Below are 27,251 nucleotides of genomic sequence, written 5' to 3'. Positions count from 1 at the left end.
GACGGATTCACCTGGACTGGCTGCAGCAGAGACCTTCGTGTGACTCCTCACTCAGAGAGCTAATGCTAAAAAGGTTGGTGGCAAAATGTTACACAGCCCAGTCTGACATACGACTCGAGCCGTTTCCACAACATCCAAGACACACTCCTCTCTTTGAATGGTACCAAAGGAATAGTAACCAAATTCTGAAATAATTGTTTTAAAAAATGAATCACAGTTTATACTTAATAACTGATAGAAAGGCTAACCAGTCGATTAAATCAAATAAGAAGCTGCCAAATAAACATATGTCATCTTGAGTCCTGTTGGGTAAACACGTTATCGCCCATGATGAAAATCCAGAGTGAAGCAACAGGTAAGCAGGGAGGTTTAAAAAAAACAAACAAACCCCAAACTATTTTCTTTAGGTTTATAAAAAGGCAGGAGGGACGGGGAACGCTGCATATGTCCCAGATCCTTCCCCAACCCTTGCAAATCTCCTGCCCTCTGTACTTACTTTTCACCTTAAATAGCAAGAAAACATGTATTTTGCTCACCTCTCTGGGAACTAAGAGATCAACAAATGGCAAATAAATTAGCAATATGCAACCAATAGACTTTTTTTTTTTTAAATGTTTTTAGGTGTTTATGTGATCTTTCATCTATTCATGTGTGTGTGTGTGTGTGTGTGTGTGTGTGTGTGTGTGTGTGTGTGTGTGTGTGTGTGTGTGTGTGTGTGTGTGTGTGTGTGTGTGTGTGTGTGTGTGTGTGTGTGTGTGTGTGTGTGTGTGTTGCAGCTGAAGCCCCCCTCCTTGCTCTACACCAGGTTGTACTCCTTTAGGTTGAGCTGCAGAATGGTGTCTTTGACAGCAGCAAAGACGAACCGGATGTTCTCAGTGTCGGTGGCACAGGTGAAGTGAGAGTAGATGATCTTATCGCTGTCTGGATTCAGGTCCACAAACATCTTGAGGATGAACTCTCGTCCTGCCTGGGCGTCCCTCTGAGGGCCTGAAGAGGACAAGAAAACGCTCCTTTAGAGCAGGAGCTCCACAGTGCCAACACAGTGACAGAAGAAGCGTTTTTAAAAGGTCAACTCCTGAATGTCCCCACAGATAAATAGAAAGACTTGAAGAGCTCTTTTAAGTCTTTTCAACTCTTCTTTAAAACACTTGTTCTTGTCTGACAGGGTTCATATCTCCAGCGGAGGATCTGAGCTATCTGAGTTACCCGCTGACTGGGTGAAAGGTGGAGTTACAGCTTCGACAAGTCCAACACAAAGTCAAACCCCGTGGACATTTTAAAGTGTCCAGTCACATGCACCTCTTTTTCTTTCAGTGTCAAGGTTTGCAGGTTCTCTCTTTGCATGTGTCACTTTCTCTTTGTGCACCAGCTTCCTTCAGTTATCCAAAGACATGCTCGCTAAGTCCATGACAATTTCATAAGTTATTATACTATTGTATGGGAATGTCATTATTATGGTAGCATTAAAACTCTTTTAAGAATTGAATAACGACAACCAATATTGTAATAATACATAAACAAGTCAGCATTTCTTAAAAACAAATCTTTTATAGCAGTTTTCATGTTAGAAATGGGTACAATGGGCGGGGCATAGACGTCCCATTTGTTTACTGAAGATAAATAGTATGCAACTCTCTCAATTATGCTTGGAAAGTTACCGTGCTTGATACAAAAGCTCAACCGTCATTTTGGACTCACCATCATACTCTGGGAAGTAGTCGACCAGATGAGAGTACATGATCTTCTCCTCCAACAAGTCCTTCTTGTTGAGGAACAGAATGACCGAGGAGTTTTGGAACCAGGGGTACGTGATTATTGTCCTAAAGAGTGCTTTACTTTCCTCCATCCGGTTCTACACAAGACAGTGTGGTAGGAGAACGAGAGAAGGAAAGAGAGAGCGAGAGAGAGAGGGACTTAATGACTTAATTAAACCACAGTCCTTCATACTCATTAGGCACAGATTTTAATAAACGTGTTACTGCACCAGAGGGAGAGCAGTAAAAATGAGAGTCAGGCGGCCATGTTGTTCATTTCAGCCTTTCACTTGATTTCAATGATTGGACAAAGCAGCCACTGTGAAAGCAAGACCTAGATGCCACAGTGTTGTTTTAAGGCAGAAGGTTTTCCTTATGTGATCCAAAATGTGTCTCATGAACACAGAAGACGTGCAGCTGCTCAGGCTTCTTCTCTCTCCTGCTAATGTGCAGGCTTGCAGTGACGAAGGGAGAAAAACAAATGAGCACAAAAACAGATGATAGACATACGAAGGCACACCTGCTCATTAATAGACTTGGACAATCTAACACACAAGCTGAAGGAGATGTGGCCTGAGGCTGTACTCACAATGCGTGGCTGATCATTCACAAATGTTTTCCAAAGGGAAAAAGAGGTGGAGCACAGCCAGGCAGGACAAGAATTGTTTCAATAAGGAGCGCTTGTCATCTTCAACTAACCATTTCCATCATCGGGCATTTCATAAAGGGGAAATTGTTCTGAGCATCCCATAAACAACACAATCATCTTGTATTCTGATACAGTTCAGGTGCAAGATTTAAGCAAAAAAAAAAAAGAGTCATTCACCTCATTATCTGACTCCACCAAAACTTGGTCGTATTCGCTGAGCGCTACCAGGAACATGATGGATGTGACATTCTCGAAGCAGTGGATCCACTTCCTCCTCTCTGACCTCTGACCTCCGACGTCCACCATCCTGCCGGAGCACCAACATCCAAAGAAAACTGTTTGGATCATCTTAGCTGACGCTGCTTAGTAAAACAAATTCAAACTCTAACTCAAACACTGTTGTGTTGACCTAAAGGACTCATATGTGTATGATTTAGTTCCCTTTAAATCCATATAATAGGGACAGATATTCATGTAATTGACCAAATATTTACTATGAAATGAATAATGGGAACTTTGTCAACCTCTGTAGGTTGGAGGTTCGGGAAAAATGGTCACTTTGTTGCAGTTTGTAACTTTACCACTAGATGCCACTAAATTCTGCACAGGTAACCCTCCCCCCCAAAAAAACAAACAAACAAACAAAAACTTTACAACTACACTTACACTATCAAGGTGCCGTTTATGTTTTGAGTTCAAACATCTAATGCATATATTCAAATCAGGAGTTTTGATGTTTTTTTATGTGAGGTTTTAACAAACTTCACTTTACATTGAAAATATCTCAAACTTCATACACACTTGCTTGGTGTAAGTGTTTCTTTAAGACATTGGCTCTACTTGATGAAGTCCTTGCAGCTCCACATATTATCCATCACTCCCTTAACAGATTTAAAGTGGACAATGTCAACATCGGGAACTTTTTTACGGCCAATTTTTATCTGAGACTTTTTAAATGAAAAAAAAAAAAATCACAAAAAAACCCCAGCAATTACGTGCCCTTTATTCACATTCAAATTCCAATTTAAATTTGATTTGCATGTGTCATCTTATATAACTTAAAACTGAACTTGAATGGGATCTGCTTCTGTTGGAGATTATATAATCCTGTGCAAGACTTTGGCTATGAACTGCAGGTAAGAGAAGTGTCAGGTTATTGTCATTATTCGCATGATTCAAAATATCACAAGTGGCACCTTTGTCAATATGTTGTGTGTGTTCATGTATTTTGTGATTTTCGTTTAGTCTTCATAGTTAATTCAGTGGAAACAGGAAGAGTATGGGAAGTTAACACATATGGTCCCTTAAACAGCAATAAAATAACATTTCCCTGAATGACGTTGCCTTTTCTGAGGACCAGCGCTGAGCAGGCAGTTTCACGGTTGGATCTGAGAGAAAAACCCACCTGAAGATGACGCTCTGCAGGTCAAATGGGTATTCAATAATACCCGTGGTTGGAACTCGAACCCTGAGCACATCTTGCTGGGTAGGAAGATATGACGGCTCTGCGATCCTGTCCAACGCATTCAGGTAACTGAAGAGGACAAGAATAAAGCAGTTTTTCATGCTTCATAAGAGTTACTGACTGAGCTGCTGGTGTACATCCGATCGTCTCCAGATTTGAGACACCCTCTACCATTGAACATGTGAGGTCAAGCTTTCTGTTTCAACATCATGTGAATCTGATATTTCTTATAGGTCTGCATTCAAAAGTCTGTACCTGAATCCTTTAAATTGCTTTTCTCTCCACTTACTATTTAGTAGAATCTGAGAGTTGGTATTCCCTCCTCCGATCGTAACACTCCTGGATACCCGGGTCGTTCCATAAGCTCTTGATTGCATCTACATAAGGGTTCTCAAACCTGGCGACCTTTTCTACATCCACCTCTCTCACGACGTTGGCATTGCCCTGTTGAAAAACAAGACAGGGAAAAGTTGTTCAGAATAACTATGGCATAAATTCGTGTTCAACAGCACAAAGTTAACTTATCAAAACTTCTCTAATATATGTATAAAAAGAAAGACAATCATTGCACAGAGTGTGCAGTCCTAATTATCACAGGTTTATTTTCTCACTCACTGACATATTCTATATCCAGAGATTTCTTTGCATCCCCAGGCTAAGCACGGACCTAATATTTGAAACTCAGGTCCCACTGGGCCAATTAAGGGGAAACTGTTGCCGCCCCAGATTCCCTTTAAAACTCTCCTGTGTCCCACGACAAGAGATCAACATGTGCCTGAGTGCTGAAACCGTTTCACATACGACATTACACGCATGGTCCTTTATGACATTGTTATGTAACTATTCACCCTCTTTTGCACCGTTTGTGGTTTTAGATTCAGGGATTTCAACACAACACATTTTCAACGTATGTCACAATAGACCAGAGCAATAGCAATGGTGGGCAATGGTGTCTCTAAGTGCTTCCTAACACAATTCTAAAACTTGTTAGATGAACTGGCGTCTCTGAATTGCCTGGATGTGGGAGAATGTCTCTCTCTCTGTGTTTGTCCTGTGGTGGACTGACTCTCGGTCCAGGTCGTCCCCTGTTTTTTGCTCTACATTTGCTGGTATAGAATAAGAATAGATGGATACATTTCTACGTGCAATCCGGAATTTAAAAACTCCCACATGTGCAATAGCGGACACATTACAAGCAAACAATATCTGATTCCTAATGGCTATTAAAAGATGGATGGCTGTTATAATAACAATGCATCAGCATGAAGGTTCACTCAAATTTATTATACATGACTGCCATTTATGGACCATTCCTCGGCCCCAAGTCCAGATCCCATTAACAAGATACTTATTGAGGCATACAGGATGCTATAATGTATCAGGAATTGCACAATGATTTAACCTGCCAAAACAAGCATTAAAGAAAAAAAAGAAATACCACAGAGGAGAATACAAACAGTGAAATCTGTCACAATCACAAGATGTTTGGAGCGCCATCTGCTTGAAACTGTGAGATGGTTTAGTTGTGCAGATAGTCACTTACTTCAATAATAGGCCTGATAAGCTTACAGCCAGTGGCAGTTGCAACAAGTGTACCACAAATGCCCAGAAATAGCGTGTAGACACAAAGCAAAGGTTTCATTTTCACTTCCCCTCAAAGAACTTCTTTGTTAAAAATTAACCACTTCCCATTTCAGTTTGTATGCACATGAGATCAAAGTGATGCTGGCATTCAGGAAGTTTGCTGAGTGGTGTTGCTGTACATATACTATAGCCCTGATCGCATCTGACTGAGATTAGGTTCAACTAGATTTGTAACCTGTCACACAAACGTATCACACACCACCTTCTGATTGGCTATTTTATCAGGTCAGATACAAGATGTGCAGCAGTATAAAACAGAAAGGCTTAGTGAGTAACAATTAAACACATTGATGTACAACAGCTTCTTGTGGAAACTAATGGAAATTAAAGTAGGTTTACTTTCAGCTGATGCTTGATGTTTGTCATGTTTAAGAAGAGTAAACCAGTTGGTAAAACTGCAAGAATGAAATAAGACATTAGGTTTCACTCATCATGACCAGACACACATGGGACAGGAAGCAAAAGCATGCATGTAAGCACTTATGGAAAACAACACTCAGGACAAAACTGCAGGCATCAAGACCCCAGCTCCAGTTTGATAAAACATTGCACAGTGTTATCCAACGTACACCTGGTAGGAAGGTGTTTTAGCCTTAAATACCCGATTCGTGTCCAATATATATATAACGACTGGGCAACTTTGATTAGGGCCACATAGGTTTCCTTCTCACCACCACTGCAGGCAGTTTCCTCACCAATGAGTTTTAAGAATTATAGCAACTAATGTAATGAAAGGAACTACATTTGTTTTAACTAAGTCCCCCCGTGTATGCATTTGATATTTATTCTTACATTTTCTTAAAATGCTTTTACTAATACAGTAATTACAGAGTATAATAGTATGATTAATGTCTGTTCCTCCTTCTGTAGTTTGTACGTTGGACAGAATGAGGATCTTTGCTGGATACAGCTGACAAGTCACTACAAGTCACCACTTTACCACACGACAGATCTAAATTCTGAGCTGTTGATGAACCCAAATGCAGACTATAATATCAAATTAGATCTTTTATTCATTTAATCTTGAAGTAAAACTCGTATAATACGGACTATGAATAGACTTGACAAATACTGTTGTTAAAACGAACCAACATGCATGTGTTCGTACTCGAACTACCTGAAATCGCCATAATCATCCTCGTCTCCTATGCTCCAAGTCATTCGTCTCTCACACACACACACACACACACACACACACACACACACACACACACACACACACACACACACACACACACACACACACACACACACACACACACACACACACACACACACCAAACTTGGCCCAAGCATTAAGCGTAACTCGTAAAAATGAAAAAAAATGGAAAGAAACAAGCAGATGAAGCCGTTTGGTATGGAAAGTGAGATCAAATCTGGAGGAAAAGTCTTGGGCTAGACTCTCTTGTCTGTTGTGTTTGAGTGTAGGCACTTAGGGCACAGAAACATGGCAGCAAACAGAAATACATGCAGGGTGTAACAGCGGTGGAGTGAAGTAAGGACACAGGAAATGTTAAAAAAAAAAAAAAAAAAGGGTCAGGAAATGATTATGGATGGCTGTTCCACATAAGATAGGCAACGCTTTAAAAATATACAAACAGGCATGCTGTGGACACTTTGTGGACTCTTTCTCTAAAGCTGTGTCACTCTTGAGAACCACTGGTATTTCAGTGTGGGCCATTTGAACTGCTTTACCTTGTTGTGCTCATATTTGTAGGGGATCTTGAGCGTCTCCGCGGCTCGGATCATGGCTTGCATGGCCGTGAATATGTTCTGGTATACCAGTTTGGTGAAACCCCTTTTGTCCTCGTCGGAGTATCCAGCTCCGTGGATAATCCTCATCTGTTTGATGAATGTGCTCTTCCCACTTTCCCCAGTGCCTGAGAAAGTAGACAGGAAAAGGGGGACAAAGAGTTTATTTATTTAGGAGGTCTGTGTCGGCTTTCGTTTAACAGAGTGATACATTTCTGTGTCATTCTGAAATCTGTTTCAGCATCTGTGCTCTTTAAATCCACTTTTCCTCAGTCAAAGTTAAAATACTCAAATACAAGTGTCACAATATGAATGGCGATTTTTTCCACAGCCCTAATCCCAACTGAAATGTAGAGCTTAGGAAATCTTCAGGCTGAGGGAAAGCTCCTTTGTGAGGTTATTACGATAAGGAGTCCACCCACTTTCAATGAAAAATTTGGATTTATAAAGGCACAATGTTTAGCAATTTCACCAAATTCTGCTCGCAATCTGCTTGCTGATTGGAGGCTGTGTGGAGTTTGCATGTTCTCCCTGTGTCCACGTGGGTTTGCTGCACAATCCAATGTGTTAAATAGACTTGTGAGAGTCACATTCACACACATACATACCAACGATGATGGCCGTGGCACAACGAGGTGCACCATTGGGAGCAATTTGGTGTTCAGTGTCTTACTCAATGAAAACCTCAACAAACGGACTGTGTGTGTGTGTGTGTGTGTGTGTGTGTGTGTGTGTGTGTGTGTGTGTGTGTGTGTGTGTGTGTGTGTGTGTGTTCATTCAATCTGTCCAACTGTACACTGTCTTTCCTTCTGTGTTGGCAGAAATTGGTGGCTGACTGCAACTTTAATCTTGATAAAGTAGATAAAGTTGATGAGGAAATACTGATTCAGTGAAGACAAGTGGAAAACATTAAGGCTTTAAATAATTTTTCAGAAGAAGTAAATAGCTTTCTGAAACAAAACGTCTTAATAGAAACTAATGTACACACAGATGTAAAGCAAATGCTCATAGTACAAGTTCACTCAGTCACTCCATCACACACATAACATTATGTGTTGGCTGCTCCCCTCTCAGCCTGCTTGATCTGGTGACCAACCAAGAACAACAACTCTCTCCCGGCAGTGGTGACAGGATTTATTTGGGTGTGAAGGACTGGCGGTGTATTTTCTCTTTGGTGCATTGGAAAGCTTGGCAGACTTGTTGAACGGTCTTAACTTCACCTCCACAGTAACCCTCGACTAACTTTTGCTGAAAGGGAGGGCATGTGTGTGTTTTGCGTGTCAGCAGACAGGACCTGTGTGTGCTACGGTCCAGTGCGAGTGACTCATAGCAGAAATGACTGAATATAATACAATCCATAGTGGTGTATAAATATGAACTGTATTTCTTAACAGTGTAGTCTCTTTATTGTAGACACTTAACAAAACACTGAGCAATTTCCAAAGCTTAGCCATAGTTCAATCACATAAACACTAAAACAAAAGGAAGGACTGTTAATCCTCGTCTAAAATTAGTAGAAACGATTATTTGAAATGATGTTTAGAGCTCTTCCTGGTTGTTTAAATACGGAAAAGGCGACAGTGCTTTCCCACAAAGTGGCAGCACTTTACGTCTGTTCTCGTAAAGACTGTAAAGATGTCAGGTTAGAGTGTGTGCTGACCAACAGCAGCTGCTGAGTCATGTTTCAAATCAATGCAGTGACCCCAGATTAACCTGTGAGTTGCGGCCATGTGCATACATCATAAGTGAACCTGCCAAGCCCCAGGTCTCATGAACAGTCACTCAGAGAGGAAGAAAACAAGAGAAGAGACCAAAAATGATGCCCTGGAGTCAAGTCAAACGCGCACAGTGAAAACATGCAAAATTCATACAGAAATGCCTTAAAACCCAAATTTGAGCTGGGTCCTTGTGTCTCTGAGCTGAAACTGACAACTACTACACAACATGCGACATTTCTTCCCAATATTCCCAACCAGAACTAAATGAGAACCACGTGCAGATCACTGGACGAGTGTGTTTCAACAGACCCTGATTGAACCGTTACAGCAGCTGAGCATTTAACTTCTCAGATTGATTCACAAGTGAAGAAATAAATTCGGAACCCGGATCACACAGCACCGCCTCAGGGCGAAGGGTTAGCACACAGGGAAGGGGCGTAAACGGCAACACATTTCTCTCTGAGCTCAAATTCATCTCCTAACAACATGAATGTTTTGGACTTTGGGTATCAGCCTTGATCGAGACCAGATTTAAGCACATTGTAGATATGAATCTGTAGTCAATGGGTCTAGTAAACAACTGGTTATGTATATGATGTCTTATGACATCTTTGTTCAAATGAACAACAGTACTATCAATAAAGAAAGACCCCAGACTTATTATCAAATAGCATTAATGAAATGAAAGTAGACAACTGAACAAATAGCTGCACAAGTCCATAGTCGGCGATCAATCAAACAGTGCTCCATGTGGAACTGCAGCTGCAGATTTAACAATGTGTGTAAGTCTGAATAATAGGAAACCCTATAAAGTAAGCTTAATCTTTTATTAAGCATCTACAACCGTCTGTGTTGTGCCGTGTTGGTTAAGGATCAGAGGGACTGCTGTATCCTTTCATTCTCAGAAAGAAACTCACTCCTGGAGGTGTCAAATCTATCCGGTGTTAATAGCAGGCTGCCCATGGACAAGCGCTTCAAATTTTTAAGGCCAAACACCAGGGTCCAAAAGTAGCTCCCATGTTCACCAGCATCAACCTGAAACCCCAATATTTAGTTTCAGACAAAAATATGTCATTAAAGCACTGTTTTATATATTCTGTATATGTGAAGAACTGATCTGTACTTAATGGATATTCTCATTCTGATCTTGTGTATAAGTATCTCCACAATGTGTTACTGTCAACAAGAGTCTCACAAGTGTTTGTTTCTTTCATTTTCTCAAGTTTCCATCACCGTTTGTCTGACTACAAAAATTGAGAAAGTGTTGGTTGGAATCTGGCTTTGTAATTTTTTCTTAGTCCTTACCATTGAATTACTTTTCCAATCTTTACAAATGATGACAGTAATCTACTGAGTTGCATACTTTTACAAAGGCCAACACAGCCGGTCATTGCAACTTCAACTCTAATCTTCACTAGGTTATAGGGCTGGATACCCTTTTTGCTTCAATCCGGATTTGAACCCTGGTTTCCAATAATGATTTTATGTGTCACCATGGAGTCTTTAGTTTTGAGTAAGGGAAGAATAAACATGTGATTTATTATCATCAGATCATACCTGTTTAGAATGGAGAATGCTCATGATTCAGGTCTGATTTAATAACATTGATGTCAACGTGGCAGTATTTAGACAAAGAGCCATAGGACATCTGTACTCTTTCTCCGAGATTGATAAACTCCTGTTAAAAGTTGAAATGAACTTGACAAATCTCAGCTTCGTTTGAGGATAGAAGGAGTGGACAGTGACTGGCTGGTTGTTTCTGTCTGATACACACTTTTTGGCCATTTTCATTGCAATTACTCAAAATAAGGATGTTTTATTGCTGTACTGAGCTGTTTATTTTATTCAGAGTTAATTTGATTTGTTTTTATGCAATAAAACAAGTATTTAAAAAGTATTCTGAACCTTTAGTGTCACTCAGATTTGTCCCTAAATTCATCATCTCGCTTCCCAATGATTTTGTACGTGAATCCATAAACTAATGTGCAAACGGGGACAAGCATTAGAAACTAGGTCCAATGGTCCCTAAAGGATTGAAGCCTGGGCTGTGCCACTTTTGTAATTGAGCAATTTTGAATTAAGTTAACAGATGTGTACAAGCCTGATAATGATTTACATTTAACCCATTTGACTATCAACAGATGTTTCAGACCTTATGGTTATAGGCCAAAGCCCAGATTTGCACAGAAACTTTCTTGCTGTGAGATGACACTTCTAACCCTTTCACCACCTTGTTTCCCTGGTAACACAGAGATTACTCTGATGCATCATAAATTATAAAAAGCATCAAACACTCAAAATGTACAAACTGAACAAAATGTGTTTTCATTGTGTGAAATGGGTAAAAAGTTGTTTAAGCATAGTGTGAGCACCCATTACACCTTCCAAAGAAAATATTTCCAACACAATGAAGGTATCGTAGCCTTTCTCAAGCCTATCTACACTAGTAACCACCCAGTAATACTGAAGAACTGCCAAATATTGAAACCTGAAGGTATTTTGGACAATTCCACAGCCATAAAATCTAAATAAATCAAGATGTATAAGTTCACTATGATTTATTTAGAATGAATAAATGTTTGCCGAAAAAGAAAAAAAAACTATTGTTTTTCCTGAAATGACTCTCCATAATGTTCAATATCCTTTTACTGGATCACCCAATAATGAAGTATCTCACATGATACACCTACAGAAATCAGATTATTGGGGCCACACAAAGACACACACACACAACTTAATGTGGTTAACTTAATGACTTGTGGGAGTGGTGGCATGTTCGTACGTAAGTTGGTACTTGGTACCATATTATCTTTCATCCTCACACTTGTCTCAGCCTCCCCATGCCGCCTCTCTACTCGTTCATACAGTGCATGTCAACAAGGGAACACAACTAACCTTAGTCATAGTGATGTAAATACAATCTGTCAGTAAATACTGGTCTATTCCCTCAATCTACTCCCTGTAACGTTTGCTACAGTGTTACACACAGTTCACCGCTAAAGGGAATGTTTTAATCCACCTAATGGATTTTACTTTGGGTTTTACAGTACTCCATACATTAAGACATTAATTATAAGCATCACGTCATGAGAGCCAAGCTACCATATGCCTTTGAAATATAGTCTGAAAGAAAAGACTGGCCAGCAGCTACTACACAATTCCTAAGTGTTGAATATGGATTACATCCATGGAGTCTTTGGATTGGGTTGCCAAACATTTTTGTATTGCCTGAGAAGAGTGATGAGTGAATCGATAAATATAAGATGTTGCCGGACTAAGAGTACAGTTCTTGCCTCAATTGTGCATGTCACCATCTTTTTGTTCCTGTTAGGAGTTATTGGCTGCTTGTGTGTTTGCATAATCGGTGAATTGTTGGGAATTAAAAGAGATTAACGGGCAACACCAAGTTTTTTGTTCACATTTAGCGAGGGTGGTGGCAGTCAGCTCCTTCAAATCCTGTTAAAGGGGATTCATTTAGTAATTTTCTGCTAACAGGAAGGCTGAAAACCGTATTTAACAAGGTAAAACTAGGTTGTTAGGGTCTGAATTTCCAGCTTCCTTGACATCATATCATTCACCCATTTTCTAAGGAACCAAGTGCAAACAGCACTGGATCAGGAAGAGAGATTTCTGGCTCCACTCTCCAGGACTACAGCCATCACATCTAAAGCTTTTGGTCAGGAATTTCATTATAAACCATATGGTAAGTAGAAAACCCCGTTTTCTTCACATTTCTCCAGTAAGGCTAATCAACAAGGCTGCACCCGTCCTCTCTTTTCACAATCACACACTACAAATGCCCAGGTACCAATTTAATAAACTGTCAAAAGACACTTATGAGAACTTCAGAGGACCTGTGTTTATTTTACAGGTGCATTAAAAAATTTTTAATATCTCTTAAAAGTTTATAGTTTTGTTCACTGATAACGTCCATGTTCTATACTACTTTACCATCTGAGGCTCACTGTAGCTGTTATCAGGCAGCAAACTATAGGTGAAGACAGACCGCACCCTAAACAGGCCACAATCACACACTCAACAGGCAATTCTAGAGTGATCGATTAACCTCAAATGCCTGTTTCTGAACAAAAAAAGAAAACTGAAATGGCTAGAAAAGATACACACACATGGAGAACATGCAAACTCCACACTTGGACGGGAACAGAGGATATTCTCGTTTGGAATAACGAGTGTTGACCACTAAACTACTGTGTGACCCCACACATAAGGTGAAAACTAAAAGGTTTCAAGCATCTTGATAATCATGGCAAAAAGAGATTTCAAGACTTTTTGCGATACTATATTTTTGATTTAAATGATTTAGGAGTTAAAATAATGGCAAAAAAGGGCTTGAAATATTTCAGTTTATCCTTAATAAACCTATGATAAATTGTTTTGTTTTTTTCAACTGTATCATTGGAACAAGGGACTTTGCCAATGCATTCATTTTCTCTTTCACGTGCAACTGTATTTGTTGCTCTTTACATGCACTGCTTCTGTGTTGGGCTTAAGTGAGTTAGCGAATGAAGGAATGAATGACTGAATGCTGCAGACAATGTTGGACCCACACCATCAGATGCATGTCTCTGCAAACAGCAGAGCAGTATGCTGTTCCTATATACTGACGCACGCCACATAATAATTACCAGGGTTAAGTGTTGAGCTGTAAAGCTTAGACTTTGACCCATACAGACAAGGTTTGACACACACCACCTGGACAGGCCTTTGCAGGCCTGGGGCTGCAGGGTGCTTCAGGATCACAAGAATAACTGCAGAGTGGTTGTTTCCTCGATGTTCAATGGGCACAGTTATTCACATCATGTGGGTTTTTACACTGGAAGCCATACGGGCCTGTCTGGGTGAGCATCTTCCTCTTCCTCTGACCTGCCAGTCACCAGACTCACTACAGCCAGACTTCACCCAGGTGGGCAGCTCCATTGACCGACTCCCCTCACACAGAGGCATTTTTCTCAGAGGAACTTGATTGGAGTGTGTGTGTGTGTGTGTGTGTGTGTGTGTGTGTGTGTGTGTGTGTGTGTGTGTGTGTGTGTGTGTGTGTGTGTGTGTGTGTGTGTGTGTGTGTGTGTGTGTGTGTGTGTGTGTGTGTCCCTCCCTCCGCTCGCTGCCAGCTTACCGAGAAGCAACAGTTTCAGCTCCCGGCGTGCGTCCCTCTTATCCCGGCGGAGCTGCCTCTCGATCTCGTCGTTGATCCGCCGCGCTTCTTTCGCCTCCTCGCTGAGGCAACACGCCATTATGGACTCCAGGGTCATTCTCTCTCCCTTTTCTCTCCACCACCCCTCCACCACCAGGAAAACACGCACTTTTTCTGGGCTTTCCTCCTACTGATTCATCCAGATTCCTGATCCGTCGGGGTGTTGGAGAGAAAACAACAGCAGCAGCGGCCTCATCCAGGCCCGCTCGTGGTGAAATTACGCGTGAACGTCCGTATAATGAGTCAGAAAAAAGGGCAAAATGAGAAAAATGTGTGAAATTATTGACAACCCCCTTTCCCCCGGTATGCTTCGCTTTGTGAGCCTCCCGACAGATTGAAAACTGTCTAAAGCAGTGTGTGTGTGTGTGTGTGTGTATATGTATGCGATCTTAATTGGTGTAATCTGCTTTCCCGTCTCAATATGATCAACAGATCCTTTTAAAACACATCCTCCGTGTGGCTCGGTGTGATCTCGTTAAGCATTGTCATCCGGAGCAGCCTTCTCTCCACCCCTCTTCAAAGTCTTCAATGTTGGTATTTGTCAAAAAAACAAAATCCCCGGAACTCTAGTGACCGTCCGCGGATGAAGGCGAAACAGGAAAAAACAAAACCAAAACACGCACGGATAAAGCTGTCCGTTTTATTTTCCAGCGGCTCCACTCCCGGGCGTGGTAAGGCAGAATATGGCGGACTTTCACTCCAATCCGCTAGGCTGAGATACAGTACAGTTATCTCTCTGTCTGCTCAAAAAACCAAGAAAGCCACGCATAACAGTGCGTGTCGGCGTCCGGAGCGCTCCATGACGCGGTGGGGGAAACGGCTCCTGGCTGGACGCGAAAGGCGCACTCGACCGCGGCTGGGCGGCGGGGCGAGGAGAGAGGAAGAGACGCCGTGTTGTTGCCTTTTCCCCCGGCCAATCTTCTCCTTTTCCTCAATTCTCCTCATGTGTTTTTATTACAGAGGCCATCCACTCCTCCGCTGGCAGGGTGACGTCGGCCTCCCATCGACTAGGGGGGAGTGTCACGTCAAACAAACGCCACACAAGTATTTATACCCCAACCTGTGGTATAGAAAAAAGGCTTATGATGATGGCATGCTGAACCTCTGGTCCTCATGCACGGGGGCGTAAAAAGAGGGGCAATTCCACGTTGGCTTTGTGTTGACGTGATGGGAGAAAGTCATTGCTGCAAATTATATGTCAGCAAATGGGAACCCGGTGTAATGCAAACACTACAGGCTTCTCACTGTCATTTTATACGTGGGCGCCAGTGACTACATGATGACCACAAAAGTGGAAGTAAGAGTTTGCTCAGGCTGATTGTGCATTGGACACAATGACCAGGGCAGCTTCTTGCCACAGGGAGGCCCTAAACCTAAAGTGTTGGCCCAGGCCATGACCACTGGTCTCTGAAGTAATGGTAAATAAGATTTCGAGCGAATTATGTCAGAAAAAGCCTCAAAATGACTATATTATAGATTATTTTTGAGGTTGAAAAAAATATTTAATGCATTCATTGTTTAAAAATAAACTAAACATACTTTATCAGCTCCTGAGGTAAAACCCTTTTTCTGCATTAACCCATCCTATTTGTTGGATGAGGTGGACAGCCACATCAGGGTGCTGATGGAAGGTCAAGGGTCTTGCTCAGGGACCCTCAGTGGTGACATGTCTTCTGTGAAAATAGAACCCGTGAACATCAGATCTAAAGTCCACTTCTCTAGCCTGTTGGCCACTACTGCCCAAACAAATAGTATACACATTCAAAAAAATCCATTAAAAGGATTCATCTTTTTACTTTTACAGTCCTCACAAAGTTGCCAATCCCTGCGTCAAAGGTATCACATTCATTCTGCCTGAGGTACCACAAACTGTTTGATGTGATATCAGTTGATCCAGTTGAGCCATCTGCAGTTCAGTTCCAGAGCCCAGTGTTGCGATTATTCTTACTAAACAATGCAACCCCAGTTACAAATCAGGAACAACACTTACTTTTCTTGAACAATTTCAGTTCATGGCTTCTTTGGCACATACAGTATTACTTTCCAAGATCATGTTGGATCACATGTTTGACACATATGTCCTCGTTTGAAAGGAAATCATAGGGCCTTCATATGTGATAAACCCCTACAAGTCAACACAGGTCAATCCCACCCTACACCACAGCAATACACTCGCTACCAGTGTTGTGGAAGTTACTGAAAATTATCATTTGCTATGAATAAAATGTAATTAAGTACTCTAAAGTAAATCTTCATTAGTCCCTTTCAGCTGAGCTGTCTTAATAATGTGTGTATAACTATCATTCGAGTAATGCTGTGACACATGATTCCTTCATTACGTTTGTATATTATATGAATTTGTTGTAATTCCAGTGGTGGTGCACACCCATTATTTAGGTTGATTTGAGTTATGCAGTCATCAACAACTCAAAGGCACACAAACTGCTTGGGCTGCAGGGACTTTTCCACACATGATTGTGCAGAATTTTCTCATAAAAAGAGGCCCCTGGCACAACGTGAGGCCCTGTGCACAGCGTGTGTTTTGCGTATAAGGAGATTATACATCTACCAGTGTGAAAAAATCACAGTAAAAATAGATTTTTTAAAAACCTTTCTTGTGCAGACATGTAATATCATCTTTGCAACTTCAACTATGGATTGGGTTTTAAGTATTTTTCTTTTCATAGGATGACGAGAGGACAAACATATTACTCAATTACAGTAATGGGCGCATCTGTAATTTGTTGCTGAAACATTGAAAAATAAAAATGCAGAGACTGGCTGTAATGGTTCTTATTTAATTTTCGCCAATGACAGTTGGCCGAGAAGGTTATGTTTTTGTCTGCGTGTATTTATTTATTGGTTTGTATGTATGCATTTGACCAAGTTTTTGCAAAAACTACTCACCTGAATTGCATGAAATTTTCAGGGATGATTTGTCATGATCCAATCACCAATCGAATAGATTTTGCCCATTCTAGTTGGTTTAATGTTGCTCAGAAAATTTCTTAACTTCTTGGACTTTGATTCGTGTGCATCTGTAAGAACAGTCAATCATAGCAGTCCTGTGTGAGCTGTACTGTTATAGGTTTTGAGACTGAAGCAGTTCTTAAGTGTTAGACTTTACCAGTGCTACATATAGGAACAGTAATGAGGTCCAGACTGAGTCAACACAGTGACTAAGATCCAGAGCCACGGGTCTAAAATGAATGTCACCTTGCTTAACGTGGCTGCTTCGGTTTAAATGCTTTTTGTGTTCAAGGCCTGCTTGAAAACATTCCAGCTTTGTTTCTTGCTGAGTCACAAGCTGTGTTCCACCTGTATTTACTGACTCAGCCAGACATTACATCTTTGTTCAGCTGTTTTTATTGTGAACTGAGAAAATAGCAACATGCTGCTGGTATCATCTAAAACCTTGAAATGGAAACATAGGAAATTATAGAATGACTGCATAGGAGCATGAACAAAGCTTTAAAATGCATGGAAAAAAAGGTCTATTTCACAAGACAGCACAATCTCATGTGATTTCAACAATGTGTGACATGAAGACTGTATGGCCATGAGGCCCCATCAAGTCTAAGCAGGGATTTTCACGAAGGAAAGATTCTTAATGACGCTTGTTTAAAAACTCCCTTCACCGGCTCAAAAGAGTGAGCAAATATCATGCACGTATGTCGGAATTGTTTTTTTCTTAACCAGAGAACACAAACATGACTTAATGTTGAGAAAATTTTTTATACTTGCCACGATAAAACAAGCAAAGAAACAAACAATACTGAAAGGAAATAGTGTATTGGAATGACCATTTATCTTTTTGAACTAGTTACCAGTGGTAAAATGAAAATTGTTATACACACTTAAACACTTTGCAGCAAACAAGAAGCCGGAATTGAGGTCACCTCACACACATATTGAGTAGCTTTGATTGTAACCTAACTAAGTGGCCCATTTAGTTCATTTAAATGGGGGCATTCCTGCCACACAGTGCTTAATTGCATGAGATGAATGCATTTCAAACGAGTTTGTAATGTTGAAGTTATCCTTATCTTCTTATTGCTAAACAAAATAAACAGGAAATAACATGAAAATAACAAGTGTAATTCTATAGAATTAATGGTAGCTGTACAGGGTCCTGTCTTACTTGGCCCAGATCTGCACCTTGGGGAGTAACACAGTCTGTGCCTATGGATCTCAACTACCGAGCCTTCTGAAAGAACACTCAGCCATAGGTCAGTAATACCTTAACCTGTCAACAGATATTTTGTACAAATGTTGTTTAAAGAAGGTCATGGGTTCAAATACTGGCCTGGCTGGACAAGCATTCTGTGAGATTAAAGTAAGAAAAAGTGGCCACTTTGGCATGGGTGACAAAAAATATTTGGGTTCAGATTTTTGTGTTCTAGTTTGGGAATAAACTTAAAATTACAACAGAAACTTATTTTAATTATGTATCAGTGGCAATGGCATGTTGTGGAAAGAAAATATTGCTGGCGACGTCAACAAGATATACATTGTGGCTTGAACACGAAGAGGCTTCATAACAAATGTATACAAATATGAACAAATGTTGTTTAAATTGTTGGCGGTCCCTCATGTTTTCCACAAAACTGAGGTGATTACTTGTGAAATACAGTTGATGTAAAAAACAAAACAAAACAAAAAAACAGCAACTGGCCTTAACTGGCGTCTTAACAAGGGAGCAGATGGAGAGAGAAAGGGTGATCAGACAGTGGAGTGGAGCGTGGTCAGAAACGGGATGAAAAGTCAACCAAAGCGGAGTTTTATTCTGTAAGACAAGAGCACTTCCGGTCAGTGTCACGTGACCCGGTCCTCGCCTGGATACGGAGAGCGTCGCTGCTGGTCGCTACGGAGGGAGGGGCCACGCTGCTGGGACTTAAAACTCACTTTATCTGCACTTTCTATCGCACTTAAGACACCGAAACACGATGTCAATCCACGGGGAACCTTTTTTAGTCGTCTCAAGAACTACTCTACTATTGTTTAGCGTTTTAACGCTTTGAAGGACCTTTAGCATGGCAGAGAAAGATTAGTTAGCATGCTAGCCAGATAGCCGCCCAGCCTCCAGCATCACCTCGTGACCAACACCTGCCAGAGCAGGTAAGTCTGTTAAAGAGTGTGTGTTTGTGTGTGTGTCTGCTCAACAGTCCTAAACATTTACCCCCATAAGGAACTACAACTATAACCCCGCTGCTGCTGTTACACAACAATGACCGGCACAGTTCATAACAGGTGTTTTCGAGTGACTAATTCCTTGCGACAGTAATGATGCGGCTGTAATAGGATTTGAGTCCTCTCCTTCCTGTCGCTTGCTTGAAGAGCACGCTGGGATAACGAGGGAGGAGCTTTACTGTGCGTGAGTGGGAAAGTAGTGTCTGCTTCTGTGGGTTAATCTCACTTTGTACTGCTCTTGTCTTATGCAAGTTGTTTTGGTGCAAAATATACAGGTATTCAGCAGGACTATGTTCCATTACTGGATCGCAGTTTTCTCTGCACTGCATAGATTTACACCTGATGGTGTAACCCAAGAGGTGACCTTCAATTAATTCTTGCCATCCAAGTTTCTGTGCACTGTGCAGCCACCGCAGGGTAGCATGTTTTCTACATTACATTACATCACATTTGGTAACAACAGGCCAACAGTCAGAAGCACAAAAATGAAAGGTAACAACTTGTCCATGTCTGAACTGCAGATGCACATGTGATTTGAAAAAAGAAAAACAGGGGAACAAGGCTTAGTCTGGCTAAAAATGGGTAAAAAGAAGAGAAAGAACACAGTTACTTGGACATACAAATCCCAAAGAACAGAGACTTCCGCACCATACTATTAAGTGTTTGTTTCTGCATTGTAAACCACATGGCCCTTGCAATACAAAAAACGAAAACATTTATTCTGTTTAGAAACATCACAGGATTAACAAATGTGGTACAATGAAACGATAACTCTAAGTCAGTGCAATCACTTGTCTGTCAGAGAAGACAAGGGACTGGAAGACACATGTCTCCATAGTACATTCAACATGTCTCAAAGCTTATTGGGGTGACTCTTGGTTTGGCCCCGAAGTTGTCAAAATTGGATTTTCACATGCCAAAGAAAGCCATAAAAACACAGTTTCTGGAATAAAGAGCAGACCTGGGAAACATCCTTCCTTGTGCTTTATCTATCTATCTATCTATCTATCTATCTATCTATCTATCTATCTATCTATCTATCTATCTATCTATCTATCTATCTATCTATCTATCTATCTATCTATCTATCTATCTATCTATCTATCTATCTATCTATCTATCTATCTATCTATCTATTTATTTATTATTATGTCTGTGAGATTGGGGATGGGATGTCAGCCAGATTCCGGCTTCACTATAATATTTAGTGACTCAGAGATCAAATCTCAAGTCTTTCTTAGAGATACAGTGTAAATCCTCTGCAGTGTTGCCCTTCTTGAGACTTGAGAGTGTCACCCAGTGATAGATTTAACTACGATATGCATAACTTTTCATGTGTCCATGTCTCAGAGTGGCTGCGGGTTCCTAGGCAGACATGGGCAAACTTCAGAGCAAGTTTCGAAAGAGGTCTGACTTGTACAGGTGAGAGAAGTGCGGTCCAAACACTTTGTGTCCTGATTTGTTTTACCTAATGACTATACAGTATACCGCAAATATTTGTGTGATTTGCTGCTTGATATCATACATTTTGATATTGAGATATGGCTATAGTGATATTTTTCTTGTCTATGTCAGTAATTTCTGTACTCTACGAGACTGTATCATTGTGGTATTTGGTTTTGCTCACATTGCCCACCCTATTTACAACAAAAATTATATATATATTGAAACAATATAGATCACAACCTTATAGTTGATAGCTAAAGAAATAAAGTGAAATATTTTGTAACTACTCAGAAGTACTCCACTGTGGTCTTTTTTGGGATTGTGGCTAATTGTTTGCTATTTGTGGTTGCTTTCTGTTCAGGGCCTCTCAGGGGGAGAAGACAGAGAATACATTTGACAGTCAGGTGGTGCAGTATGAGCCTGCCCATCATGGCTCCATCAACACCGTGACCAATCTCAGCCCTGATCTCTGCGTTTCTGGTGGGACCGACCAGGTACATTAACACATTCGCGGGACATTATCCCTTATTTACAAATCGTAGTGATTGGTTTATTATTCGTAGTAAATATTTTCAGTCATGTTTATCTCAATTTATGAAGTTATCAAGCCTCACATTCAACCAATGCAAATGCCAAACGGATGTAAATGGATCCCTTCACTCTGATTGTAAAAGAGGCATCAGAAAAGTATTCTGTGATTAGCGTGTCAGACTTGCAACTTGTTTTTGTGTTTATTGCTGTAGGCTGTGGTGGTGTATGACTGGAAACAAGGCAGGATGTGTCAGTCGTTCCAGGGTCACAACCGAGAGGTTACCAAGGTAACGTCAATATTGTGTGTGTGCTCAAATTGATAAAGGTGTGACGCTGGTTGTAGCTGTTACACATTTGGCATGTATGCATCACCTTGTCTTATCTCCTCTAAAATGTGCTTCCATCTAAACACCAGGTGGTGTGTTATCCCGGCAGTACGTGGATTTTTAGCGCCTCGCGGGACAAGACTGTCCTGATGTGGGACCTGAACCAGGGAGATGAACACATTCAGGAATTTTGCGGGCATGAATTGGTGGTCAATGGACTGGCTGTCAGCCCTGGTACATATGCACTGACACACACACACACACACACACACACACACACACACACACACACACACACACACACACACACACACACACACACACACACACACACACACACACACACACACACACACACACACACACACACACACACACACACACACACACACACACACACACACACACACACACACATACAATAAGTCATGAGTGACTGTTTCTACTGCTGGTCTAAAGCATTTTGTTTTGTTAAAATATTTGGGACTGTGTTTACTACATTGTCATATACATGATGAAACTCAAGGAGTATCGAGTGTCTTCGGCTAGAATTTTGCGCAAATCATAGCTTATAAGAAATTTGTTACTTAATGGTACAGGCATTTAGAAATATCTGCAGTTTTAGTTACCGTAGGTATCTTTGCTTCTACTAGTCTCAGTCATAGCAGAGCTAAAAATCTAAACGGGTATAGCTGGTCATCCTCAATCTTTAAGTTGATGTTTTATGGTAATTGAATGCACACTGACATGAATGTCTGATGAACAGTTTGTATTCAATACGTGGAACTGTTTTCATTATGGTTTCTAGATGGGAGACAGCTCTGCACTGGCTCTCGTGACAACTGGATGTGCCTGTGGGATATAGAATCTGCAAAATGTGAACAGAGACACAACATCTCTCGAAACCTGGTGAGAACATTTGTATACAATAATTGTGATAATAACTCATACTCTGATCTGTGTCACAATAACTACACTGCCTTAAGTGTCGGGGGGGGGGGGGGGGGACATGTAAAATGATGTGATCAGTATTCTTTTCGGTCTGACTGTTCAATTCTGCTCTGCAAATTGTCAACTTTTCCACTTTCTCACCTCTCTGTTCAGGTGACTCACGTGTGTTGGGTGCCAGCCAGCTCCTCTATAGTACAGACCTCTGAGGATAAAACCATCAGGTATGAAAATGTTCCTACAGGAACTATATTACTGTAAGAATTTACCTTGAAATCCAAACGTCAATCAATCATGTTCACGGGTTATGCATTTGATGTCAAACTAAAACTTAATTGTTAATTAATGTAATGTCAGTGTAGAACAGTTTATGCCTTATCTTTCCTATTTTGGATACTTCATTTCAGTAGATGAAATCAATTATGAGTCTTGATTGTTCATCAGTCAAAGGTAAGTTCAAGTCCCATTTGGTTGCAGGATTTGTACTGGGAAATTAAAATATTTCACCTACTTTGTCTTCTATGGCAGTGCCCCTGATTCTGACCTGACCCCATCTTCCAATTATTGCTAAAAACCCAAAATAGGTGACACCTGTGGACTTAACATGCTTTTATGCCTTTGTACGACTTTAAAGTGAAACAACTTGTGCAAATTTTTAGGCCATTTTATCTTTCTTAAACTCCACTAGTGATGCTTTTAATGAGTCATAGTTTTGGAAAAAAGTATATATCTCATAGTAACTTGTGTATGATTTAAATATATGAAATTCGACTTGTCTCATATTAACTTTTAATGCAGCTTATCTGTTCAATTTGCCAGAAGCCTCCATTCCCTTGCTGGATTGGCCCACTTCCTGGAAAACCATTTTGAGCAGCATTGCACATGCAGCATTGAGTGCTTGTAATTCGACCCCACCTTCATCTTCTTACTGAAATGTGCTTTGTTTGGAGTTCCATATGAACAATGACTTGGACTAAGTTCAACACTGATGCCATCTTTCTTTTTGATACAAAAAATTGATACTAAAACACATAATATGTTTAGATGTACGCTCTGCTCTGTGTCCCTATTATAATAAACAAAATATGAAAAAGTTCCCCACAGAATTATTCCTGATAAATTTGAATCACATAGAAACTAATAATTGTTTAGATGCCATCAGTTTTCTGTAATTTTCTATCTTGGAGAATGAAATGATGACACATTCTGACACCTGGCCAACACCCATTTGGTCCTCTGATCCCCGACCTCCTGCTCATGTTGACTGAGTAACGAGCACTGGAGGATGACTGTGACGGACACCGATGGTCTGTATCCGTCCGTCTGGTGAATTATTTACATCTCCAGGATGATGACATCCCCAAACCGCTTTGCCAGCTTCCTGGAAAAAAAAACACATCAATATTGGTATTTTAAAAATCCATGGGCCGTCTCCCAGGCATTAAAAGTAAGAGTCAAGCTAATAATTTAAAGAACACACACAGCATATCTTCTGTCTTAAGCTAAACTCCATTTAGTTCAGGGGTGTCAGACATGAGACCGTGGTGGGCTAAATCCAGTCCAGTCCGACAAACCATCAAGCAGATAGTAAAAATTGAAAAGAAAACTGACTTTTTTTTAAACAAGAGTCGCGAACACAACACAACTCTGAGACCAGAAAAGATCTTGGTGATGCTGCCATGAAAGAAAACTACCTCATTACTATCGAACTAACATGACGGCCGGGTTGAGTTTGTAAAAACATGCATAATGCAACAACTTTTGGATCTGGGTTTTTTTCCCGGGAATTTCTCTGTATTTTGCACCAGAAAGTGTCAATAAAATTGGTTTTATGTTGACATTGTCATTGGCCTAATTGTTTGGTTTTGTGAAAATATAGATATTTTCCTCACGTCTTCCCAGAAAATATTTAAAGTTGAATCTTTGTAGGTTATCATGGAACTGTTTGACCTCTCCGGTCCACTCAAGATGAAATTGGGCTGTCATGTGTTTGTTTGTGTGAGCAGGGTGTGGGACAGCCGAGCCTGGCAGGTAACCAACACCTTTCCAGCAAAGCAATACATCCAGACCCACTGTGACGTCTCTCCTAATGGCTACTCCTTGGTGTCCAGCAGCAACGGCTTTGGAGGTCAGGGCTGTGAGGCCACGGTGAGACGGCCGGAGGTTTTTACAACAATGCAACTGTTATTTTATAGTCTTGCATTTTATTGTTTTACTTTATGCTCTGTTTGGTATATTTTTCAATTTCAGTTAATGTCTTTGTTATTGATGAAATGACCATGAATACTTTGATTCATTGGAGCAGTAACAGTATAAACAGGAAGTTATAAAGTTCAGCAATCCAGAAGTCACACATGACAGTTATTATTTCAGTCTTCTTGCTTGTTCTCAGAAATTAGTCCACTATTATATAGAGATTGGATAGAAACATGTGATATTCTCTTTGGTTTTCAGCTCTGGGACCTGCGTCAGCCGGGCTGTAAAGTTGTGGAGTACCGAGGCCATCTCCAGACCACGGCCTGCTGCATGTTTCTGCCTACGTCTGCAGGCGAGACGCCTCGGGTAGCAACCTCCTCTCATGACGGCTCACTCAAGATCTGGGATCAGAATACAGCAGGTGACAAACAACCCCCCCCTCACAGACAGCATTCACACACAGAATGGAGACGACACTAACTGTCTTGCGATCTTCCCTCCGTCCAGTCTGCTTGGGGACGTTGTCTCTAGATGGTGCTGGTCCACTGGTTTCTCTTGCTCCCTGCGATTTCACCAACCTTCTCTGTGCCAGCTTCAACTCAGGCCTCCACCATGTCCAAGTGGACCAGGGATCCCCCCGGGCTCAGGGTTCTGGTGCCGGTTCAGGAGGACTGGACATTAAAGTATTGGCTCGTTTTTGACAGCCCAGGAGCGACTCGTACACTTGGGCAAGCTGTGACTCAACCAGCAGCATCACGCATGTGGACATCATGAGATTTTCTTCTCTTCTTTTGCGATAATGTTACATATTTCTGCAGATATTTTTGCTTTTCTAGACTGCCATACAATGAGGAATGACAGAAGAGTTTGGAGGATACATCTTTTATACAACAGAGGACCTCAAAGATTAACATCAGTGATCACGTGTGAAGCTGTAGGAGAGCTTCTTTCTTTATTATTGATCAAATGCCACTTGATTCAGCAACACCTACCATCTGAGAAAATGTTTCCTCTAAAAGACAGGTACAATAAATAACCAGAAACCTACAGACACTCAGTAACTTTAAGCTTTTTGAAGCCTGTGATAGCCTGGGTTGTTTCCTGGGTTGTCTGATTGTTAACCAAACATTTTAACCTTGTAAAACTAGGATTTATGAAATTTTCTAAGCTACGACTTGAATGAACTGACTGGCTGTTTTATCCCGATAGTTCTAAAACCCTAACAAGTTTCAGAAGTCTGTGTTCATATGGCTTCAATTTTGGATAATTGCCTTCTGTTGAAAACACTGGTGGCACCAGGTGATTCTGATTAATTGTGTTGAAAACTGATAAAGGCCACGGTGACACTCATTGGTTGTCCAAACCGCCAAGCCTCACATCTACTGGATGCTGGTTGTTTTTTGGTCATTTCTTACAGGAACATCATGCTGTCAGTCCCACCTACACTAAGGTAGGCAATACTACAAAAGACATTTAAAGCAGGAGAATCAACCGTTTAACCAGATGTTGTTCTTACTGACCCCTGAAAGAAAAGCCAGCAGTATGGTGTGTGTGTGTGTGTGTGTGTGTGTGTGTGTGTGTGTGTGTGTGTGTGTGTGTGTGTGTGTGTGTGTGTGTGTGTGTGTGTGTGTGTGTGTGTGTGTGTGTGTGTGTGTGTGTGTGTGTGTGTGTGTGTGTGTGTGTGTGTGTGTGTGTGTGTGCGTGTGTTTATAAAGATACTGAGAAGATACAGCAAAGCATGTGGGTTAGTTTGTCAAAAAAGACAGAAAACAGAATAATGCGCTGATAATATGAATAAGTTTGTACTCTAGTTTTTAAAGTGTCTGTCTAAACCTGTTACATCAGATTGTAGGAAGTTGCTTTTCATCTAGATTTCAGGTGATAAAAGTTCCCTAAAACGACTGACTCATGTTTCTTTATTGGAAGTTTGGAGTCGATATAGTAGTAATATGATATGTACACACACACACACACACACACACATACACACACACACACACACACACACACACACACACACAGAGTTGTAATGTGGCTGTATTTGGATTTCTACATGCCTGCTGATGTTTGTGTGTGAAAGAAGTTTTCATGTCGGTCATGTCAGTGAGATAAGGTTTGTGGGTGAATACACAGACGTGTTTGTGTGCACAGCAATGTTTTGTAGGTGGAATGAGATTTGTCAACGTGTAGTGTGAGTGGCATGTGCCTGAAAGGATCTGTAAGTGTCTCCTGGCTGGCTGTTTCTGCAGAGGTTTTTCCACGACATATGATTTTCTTTCTTCGCCCTCAGTGTTGACTGGTAGGCTCATTTGTGTGACCCTTGTGCCTAGTAGTCTGCGCTATGTCTTCTTGGCTTTACAGCCTCCAAGGAGTGACTCCAAACATAATACAGGACCTGGATTAAAGATGGCTTAACAAAA

General features: G+C 40.9%; 2 protein-coding genes across 3 annotated transcripts; one reads left to right on the top strand and one right to left on the bottom strand.

Moving 5' to 3' along the window:
• Positions 1 to 619: 619 nt before the first annotated feature.
• On the bottom strand, positions 620 to 15,139 carry LOC308112438 (guanine nucleotide-binding protein G(q) subunit alpha). The gene is made up of 7 exons (XM_080467956.1): positions 14,117 to 15,139; positions 7,208 to 7,392; positions 4,158 to 4,312; positions 3,809 to 3,937; positions 2,581 to 2,710; positions 1,699 to 1,852; positions 620 to 987 (listed from the first exon to the last, which is right to left on the bottom strand). Exons 1-7 carry the CDS (start codon positions 14,250 to 14,252, stop codon positions 797 to 799), a joined length of 1,080 nt encoding a protein of 359 aa, XP_080324082.1. The 5' UTR covers positions 14,253 to 15,139; the 3' UTR covers positions 620 to 796.
• wdr31 (WD repeat domain 31) lies at positions 12,400 to 26,735 on the top strand. Of its 2 annotated transcripts, none has more exons than XM_080467955.1 (10): positions 12,400 to 12,685; positions 20,735 to 20,806; positions 21,192 to 21,324; positions 21,574 to 21,648; positions 21,777 to 21,921; positions 22,496 to 22,596; positions 22,792 to 22,859; positions 24,642 to 24,783; positions 25,090 to 25,252; positions 25,339 to 26,735. In XM_080467955.1, exons 2-10 carry the CDS (start codon positions 20,760 to 20,762, stop codon positions 25,530 to 25,532), a joined length of 1,068 nt encoding a protein of 355 aa, XP_080324081.1. In that variant the 5' UTR covers positions 12,400 to 12,685; positions 20,735 to 20,759; the 3' UTR covers positions 25,533 to 26,735. The 2 variants fall into 2 exon arrangements, with proteins under 2 accessions (XP_080324081.1, XP_080324080.1); XM_080467954.1 differs by lacking the exon at positions 12,400 to 12,685 and adding an exon at positions 19,024 to 19,312 and having other exon boundaries at positions 25,339 to 26,734.
• Positions 26,736 to 27,251: the final 516 nt, after the last annotated feature.

The sequence above is a fragment of the Lipophrys pholis genome, assembly GCF_963383615.2.
Source record: "Lipophrys pholis genome assembly, chromosome: 7".
NCBI lineage: Eukaryota > Metazoa > Chordata > Actinopteri > Blenniiformes > Blenniidae > Lipophrys > Lipophrys pholis.
This window is presented reverse-complemented; position numbering and strand designations above follow the sequence as displayed.

Excerpts from the sequence above, each read along its gene's own strand:
- LOC308112438 (XM_080467956.1), bottom strand. The coding sequence starts at position 14,252 with ATGACCCTGGAGTCCATAATGGCGTGTTGCCTCAGCGAGGAGGCGAAA. Across the intron at positions 4,313-7,207 it reads ACAAATATGAGCACAACAAG|GGCAATGCCAACGTCGTGAG; the intron begins GTAAAGCAGTTC and ends GTTTTTCAACAG. Across the intron at positions 1,853-2,580 it reads TGGTGGAGTCAGATAATGAG|AACCGGATGGAGGAAAGTAA; the intron begins GTGAATGACTCT and ends TGTCTTGTGTAG.
- wdr31 (XM_080467955.1), top strand. The coding sequence starts at position 20,760 with ATGGGCAAACTTCAGAGCAAGTTTCGAAAGAGGTCTGACTTGTACAG. Across the intron at positions 21,325-21,573 it reads TTTCTGGTGGGACCGACCAG|GCTGTGGTGGTGTATGACTG; the intron begins GTACATTAACAC and ends TTATTGCTGTAG. Across the intron at positions 21,922-22,495 it reads TGGACTGGCTGTCAGCCCTG|ATGGGAGACAGCTCTGCACT; the intron begins GTACATATGCAC and ends TATGGTTTCTAG.